This window comes from Coregonus lavaretus, assembly GCF_964263955.1.
Source record: "Coregonus lavaretus genome assembly, chromosome: 23".
Classification (NCBI taxonomy): domain Eukaryota; kingdom Metazoa; phylum Chordata; class Actinopteri; order Salmoniformes; family Salmonidae; genus Coregonus; species Coregonus lavaretus.
Genome location: NC_140010.1, coordinates 36,410,969 through 36,418,296, shown reverse-complemented (window position 1 = coordinate 36,418,296; position 7,328 = coordinate 36,410,969). Strand labels below are relative to the sequence as shown.

Here is a 7,328-nt window from a genome sequence, read left to right as displayed (position 1 = left end):
GTCTCGTAATGATGAACCAAATTGCACCTGGGAGATTATTGTTGAGAATTTGCCAATGTTTTCCCTACCTCAAATTTGGCAGGGCGGGCCTCCCTAGCCTAGCTTTCGTTGCTCCCTACCTGAACTGTTTTTGGGAACCTGGGCGTAGAGAGTTTGATAGGATCAACAGCTAGCCCTACATAAAGTATAACAGACACTGAGGCTGCGAAAATCAGAAATATTACAGAAATATTACGACGGCCATAACCGCCTTCACAAGGTGCTACATTCTCCGTGGGCCAGAGGGTTTGTGTTATAACTTCTCGGACAATTGACACACACTCAATCATCAAAGACACTGTGGAATGCAGTTGGACATTGCCCCAGAGAGGGTACATGTTGTCTGGAATTGAATGAAATGTCCATACAGTACCTCCATTAAGCAACAGGTTAATGTAGCAGACTGCAGTAGTCCACTATCTTATGGCAACACTCAGAACTCACACAGTCCACTGTGGGAGACTGGTTATAATAACTGTAACACTATGTTTTGTTGTGTGACGTCTTGCTACCCATTTACTTTGAATGCAGTTGGGATTTTTAAACTGTAGAGGGCAGCATTAAACCTACCGTGGATGCCTCATTGATATTATTGCTACGCCATCATTTGACATTGACAGATAAAGACTACAGTAACAAGAATATTGGCTGTGCCTGTGCATTATTAGGTAATAGTAACACCACAAGAACTGTACGAGCAACCATTTTGTTGGACAAATTATATTACGGTGACCTGAAGACCCTTCTTCTGTTTTTTATTTGACTATAAAAAAAAAAACAACATTTGAACATGAAAAACAAGCACACAAAAATGACCATGACAACAAATGCGAAGACTATTACATGATCTGACTATGCTCCTAATACAGTATACTGCCTGTAGATTTAACACTGATGTGGTCTTATTAACAGGTAAGAAGAACAGATACTGACAGTAGGGTGCGAGGGAAATAACTGTGTGTGTGTGTGTGTGTGTGTGTGTGCACAAATGGTGCAACAAAGCCTAATGAAGAGGTAGGCTCGACTACAAAAGACAATGACTAGAACACTTCAACCCTGAGCATTAACATTAAATAAGAAGACCCTACATGGTGAAGTAAGTAGACATAGACAGACTATGAATCGCATATGAACATACTTTAGAAAAGAAGATTCAAAAAGTGTCTTGGAATGCAGGAAGTAAGTAACCCCGGTTTCCCCTCCAAGGGTGTGCTCATTGGGGTGGCACGCTTGGAACATTGCAGATATAAATACACAACATAGAGAGACACTGATAAGAGAATAAATTATATAATGCAATGATAGGAGCATCGGCAGCTGTATTAATGTTTCTATCTGCAATGCTCAAAGTTTCAGCCACCTGGATCGCATTCATTAGGGCACACCGTAGAAAAACATTTTTGCTATGGAAAACGTCAACTGCCGTTTCTTATTGGAAGTCCCTCCCTGTTTCAGCCCGTTTTCTTCCATTTGGTGCCTAATGAATACGACCCTGATTCATTTTCCACCGCTCCCCATTACCTCCACTGTTCATCATCCAATCAGAATCAGATAAGGAATTACAAATGTTCTTTGAGACCGATACCACCAGTCCATCATGGTTATTTGTAGTGGCTTTAGTCAATCCATGGGTTCAAAATGACTGGAACTCCGGTGTCTTTTAATGGACCACAGTCACAGAGTCTAAAGCAGCTGCTGTACTTAGTGTCCAGGGTAACCATGACGACAGACTTGGAGAGTTGTTCAGAATCATAGGCCTGGTGCTTGGAAGTAGTCCCAGCCAAACATTGTTGCAATGGACTCATACATCTGTTACGGGGTGACAGGGTTATAGATATAAACAGTGGGCTAGGCAAAGGTGCTTGGTTTGGGTCAATGTGTCTCACCCTCCATCCACAAAATGGGCCAGTCCAAAAGGAAGCGGGCCATTGGGTAAGGTTCATGCCATTGGAAAAATACAGTGGAGGCGGGTGGAGGGAGAAATTGGAGGACGGGCTCATTGTAATGGCTGAAATGACACCAGCCTCCACTGGACAAATCCTTCCTCTCAGGGGAGCAGATAGCGGACCTCAGTGCTATGTCATATCCTCTTCCTCTGAGCAGTAGTCCTGCCCCTGAAAAAGAACAGCAGAAGATGGAGTTGTCACCAGACAGTGACCCCCAGACAGTGACCCCCAGACAGTGACCCCCCCCCCCCCCTACACACACATGATTTCAGCTCTGAAAATCACAAGCTTCTCTCCTCTAGCCTGTCCCAGATCTGTTTGGCTGTCTTGCCAACCCCTACGGTCATTGTAATGCCCGAAGTTAACAGATCTGGAACCAGGCTATCTCCTCACCTTTTCTATCTTCTCATCCAGCATCCTGAAGAACTCTTGCTGGCTCTCTGAAGAATGGATACTGTGGAGAAAGAAACAAGTCATTCACACTTAAGGGTTATGGTCAGTTGCATTTCAACTCTGTTAGTTCAGGGATGGAAAGGGACAGCAAACACTGCATTCATTTGTGTCATGATGACAACAAGAATTGTTAGTTCAACTCACTGTGTCTTCCCATTGCCATTTGATCCTGTGTCATCTGTGTGTTGGACCCTGGTGAGCAGGGCAGTCTTCTCCTGAAACCCACACAGGGCCATCATACATCACTGGCAGAATAATTTTGTAAGTGTACAGTATGTAGGTGTAAAGGTTTACCCTTGACTAACTTCCCTTACTAACTTTTAGAGGGTTCATAATAACAAATATGCAATTCTGGCAGTTCTCACCGTGCTGTCCTGGTTGCAGGTGTTCAGTCTGTCCTCTTCTCCATTGATATACTTGACCTTTTCCACTCCTTTCTTGTACTCCTCTGTAAAAAAAGAGCGAGCTATAGGAGGATGTGGGCTAGTACTAAAAAGAAACACATCCCTTTCAGTCGACTCCTGATGCACCTCAGATAGGTGCAAAAGCTAAATGCAGTGTAGATCACAATGTGTTGGTCTTATTGACATTGGCATGCATTAGCCAAGTTGCAATAACGGCTTTCTAACTTTTCTACACCTGAGTGCCTTTATATTTCTGTTCTTATGCGATTGTTAACACTACCAGCAACATCAACTTATTTTTGCTTGTGACAATACATTTTTACTTAATAGCTGCATGCTTCGGATTAGAGCATAACTGGAATTATAGCACCCATTCATGATATTCCCGATCCATTAGCTTGATCAGGAATCGACTGTTCATCCAGATATGAGGAGAGGAGCTGCAGTAATCAGTAGAATAATCAGTAGAATCCAGGTCAATTGTTCTATCAGCCCAATACTTGACAAAATACTTAGTCAAATTAACAGTTAAAAGAAAATCCTCTTTTCACAATGGTTGGAAAACAGGACAGCTCCTGCCCCCCCCCCCCCCCCCCCCCCCCCCCCTCAATCGCTCTCTCTCTCTCTCATTCCCTCTCTCTCTCTCTCTTTCCCTCTCTCTCTCCTCTCTCTCTCTTTCCCTCTCCCCCCTCCCTCTCTCTCTCCCCCTCCCCCTCTCCCCCCCAAATTAACAGTTAAAAGAAAATTCTCTTTTCACAATGGTTGGAAAGCAGGACAGCTCCTGCCCCCCCCCATCTCTCTCTCTCGCTCTCGATCCCTCTCTCTCATTCCCTCTCTCCCTCTCTCTCTCCCCTCTCTCTCGCTATCTCTCATTCCCTCTCTCTCTCTCTTTCCCTCTCCCTATCTCTCTCGTTCCCTCTCTCTTTCCAGCTCCTCTCTCTCTCTCTATCCTTCTCTCTCTCCCTCTCTCTCTCTTTCCCTCTCTCAATCTCTCTCCCTCTCTCTCTCGTTCTCTCTCATTCCCTCTCTCTCCTTCTCTCTCTCTCCCGCTCTCTCTCTTTCCCTCTCCCCCTCTCTCCCCTCTCTCCCCTCTCTCTCTCCCCCCCTCAATCTCTCTCTCTCTCGACCTCTCTCTCTCGCTCTCTCTCATTCACTCTCTCTCTCGTTCCCTCTCTCTCTCTCTCTCCCTCCCTCTCTCTCTCTCTCTCTCTCTCTCTCGTTCCCTCTCTCTCTCTCTCTCTCCCCCTCTCTCTCCCCCTCTCCCCCCAAAATTAACAGTTAAAAGAAAATCCTCTTTTCACAATGGTTGGAAAGCAGGACAGCTCCTGCTCCCCCCCCCCTCTCAATCTCACGATCAATTTATCTCTCCCTCTCTCTCTCCCGCTCTCTCTCTCTCTCTCTCTCTCCCCTTCTCTCTCTCTCTCTCTCCCGCTCTCTCTCTTTCTTTCCCTCTCTTTCCCTCTCTCCCTCTCTCTCTCTCTTTCCCTCTCCCGCGAGAGTGAGTCATCTGACGCGTCACAACAAAATAGTGAGATAAATGGGGTGGAAGGGAGGTATGGGATTGAGAAGGTACGTCAATTTCTGAAGTTGACAAAAGGGAAGAAATATATGCAGGATTATAATGTAACAGATTATTTTCCTGAAAGTGAATTGTTTATTGAATCAGCAAAGTTTCTGATGTCAAAAATAACAGGGGGAGGTTTGACAAGCCCTGAAATTGCTAGACTCAAGAAAGTGGTCACGAGAGTGATAAGTGATGTAAATTCAGTCACAGCCTTAACTCTGTGAAGAGATCTGGTTTCTGTGTCTTTCTCTGTATTTTTTTTCCATCCATGAGCAGTTTTAAGATTTCTTCTTTAAATGTAAATGGGGCGAGAGATGTTAAAAAAAAGAGCCATAGTGTATGAGTTAATTAGGGGAAAGGGAAGTGACATAAGTTTTCTACAAGAAACACATAGTAATTTGGAAAATTAAGTTATGTGGCAACAGGAGTGGGGGGGGGACTGTGGTGTGTAGTCATAAAAACTCAAAAAGTGGGTGTGTGGCCATCTTGTTCTCAAAAGGGTTTTTGCCTTTGTCATATGAGGTTGAAGAAGTAGTTGAGGGGAGGTTATTAAAAGTTAGAGCGAGGTATGAAAACATCACTATGTGTTTGATAAATGTATATGCCCCAGTGGTGGCAGTTGAGAGGGTATGTTTTTTAGAGACATTATCAAATACCATTGAGAAATGTAATACTGAAGATTATTTATTTATTGCTGGGGATTTTAACTGCACAGTCAGTGATTTAGATAGAAATCACAAAGAACCTCATATAGCCTCAAGGACTTTTTTAAAACGCCTCATTGTAACACATGAACTGTGTGATATTTGGCGGAGTCAACATGGAGGAACGAGACACCTGGGCCCATGTGAGAGAGAACACCATCTCTATGGCCAGGTTAGATAGGTTTTATTGTTTTGAACATCAATCTCAGGTCTGTCAATCAAGTGTGATAACCCCAGTGGGATTTTCTGATCATTGTTTAATAACAGAGGTGGTGTTCATTAACGCTGTAAAACCCAAAAGTGCATACTTGTCACGACTTCCGCCGAGGCTGCCTCCCCTCCTTGTTCGGGCAGGTTTCGGCGTTCGTCGTCACCGGCTTACTAGCCACTGCCGCTCCATATATCATCATTCCATTTGTCTTGTCTTGTCAATTACACACACCTGGTTCATATCCCCTCATTAGTCCATGTATAAGTGTTCCCTCTGCCCCCTTGTCCTTGTGGGTGATTGTTTTATGTTAGTTGAGTGTAGCTTGGTGGAGCTACTCTTACCTTGTATTGCCGGGGTAGATTATTCCCCTGTACCTGTATTTTGTTGGAGCTACCCGTACCTTGTATTGCTATCCAGCGCAACTGTGTACGACGGAATAAACTCTGTATTCAGTGATTTACCCTCCTGCGCCTGACTCCTTCTAATCACACTCATCACAATACTGGCATTTTAATATAACTTTATTGAGTGATGCTCACTTCAGGAAATGTTTAAGTTTTCTCTGGGAGAGGTGGAGGTCTCAAAAGGCCAGTTGTGTATCCCTTCAACAGTGGTGGGATATAGGGAAAATCCAGATTCAACAATTCTGTAATCAATACACGAGGAATGTCACCAAAGACATCACCAGATCAATGAATGCCCTAGAGTCTGAAATAGAACTCCAACTCCTGACATTGGATGAGACCACAGGAGATCGAGGCAATACTCAGGCCCTCAAGAGGAAAAAAGCTGCATTGGCAGACCTGCTGGGTATCAGAGCACAGGGGGCATTGGTGAGAAGTACGTTTCAGTGAATCTTTGAAATGGATGCCTCATCCACATTTTTCTTTGTTTAGAGAAAAACAATGGACAAAGAGGTATTATTCATTGTCTCAAATCAGCTGTTGGACAGGAGCTCACTAGCAGTAGAGTTCTATGCTGAGCTCTCCAAGTGTGAGTACAAAGGGAATAAAACAGTGACACAGCAGTTCCTTGATGGGCTCCCACAGGTGGCTGCAGAAGCTCAGGTTGCGCTAGAGCAACCATTGTCTTTGCAGGAGCTATACACTGCATTAAAAGGCATGGAAAATGGAAGGGCATCAGGCATTGATGGGCTTCCTGTTGACTTTTTAAAGTCTTTTTGGGCTATGTTGGGAGAGGATTGGCTAGCAGTAGTTAATGATAGTTTGACCGGAGGGTTACTACCGATAAGCTGCAGAAGGGCTGTCCTCACCCTACTGCCCAAAAAGGGTGACCCTAGGGAGGTGAAGAACTGGAGGCCGGTGGCTTTATTGTGCACTGATTATAAGATCCTGTCAAAGGCTTTGTCCAACAGGCTGAGGGCAAATCATACGGGGCAAATCATACGGACCAGTCCTACTGTGTTCCCGGCAGGCAGATAGGGGCTATTTGGTTGGATGCTGGTCTAATTTAAATTGATCAGGAAAAGGCATTTGACCGAGTTGAACATCAATACTTATGGCACACTTTTGAGGCGTTTGGTTTCAGCTCTGGTTTTATTGCCATGAAAAGGGTGATATATGGTGACATTGAAAGTGTATTGAAAGTTAACGGTGGCTTGAGTGCTCCTTTTAAACTGTGTAGAGGTATTAGGCAGGGATGATCTTTGTCCCTTCCTCACTCTTCCCCTCTCTTCCTCTCTCCCCCTCCCTCTCTCCCTCTATCTATCTCTCCCTCACTCCCTCTCTCCCCCTCTCCCTCCCTCTCTCTCCCCCTCTCCCTCCCTCTCTCTCCCTTCTCTCTCCCCCTCTTTCTCACTCTCTCTCTCTCTCCCTGTCTCTCTCCCTCTCACTGTCTCTCCCCCCTTCTCTCACCCTCCCTCTCTCTCCCCCCTCTCTCTCCCCCCCCCCCCTCTCTCTCTCCCTGTCTATCTCCCCCCTCTCTCTCTCTCCCTCTCCCCCTCCCTCTCCCTCTTTACATCTCCCTCCTTCTCCATCTCCCTCCCCC

General features: G+C 45.2%; 1 protein-coding gene across 1 annotated transcript in view; it reads right to left on the bottom strand.

The window, feature by feature from the left end:
• Window positions 1–777: 777 nt before the first annotated feature.
• LOC311150451 (uncharacterized protein C1orf21 homolog) overlaps window positions 778–7,328 on the bottom strand; it is a 17,152-nt gene continuing 10,601 nt past the window's right edge. Inside the window, exons 3-6 of the mRNA XM_084187950.1 lie at window positions 2,804–2,886; window positions 2,583–2,653; window positions 2,379–2,439; window positions 778–2,153 (exon numbers count right to left, since the gene is read on the bottom strand). Coding sequence (XP_084044076.1) covers window positions 2,115–2,153; window positions 2,379–2,439; window positions 2,583–2,653; window positions 2,804–2,886 — 254 coding nt within the window. The 3' untranslated portion in view covers window positions 778–2,114. The remainder of the gene's footprint in view (window positions 2,154–2,378; window positions 2,440–2,582; window positions 2,654–2,803; window positions 2,887–7,328) is intronic.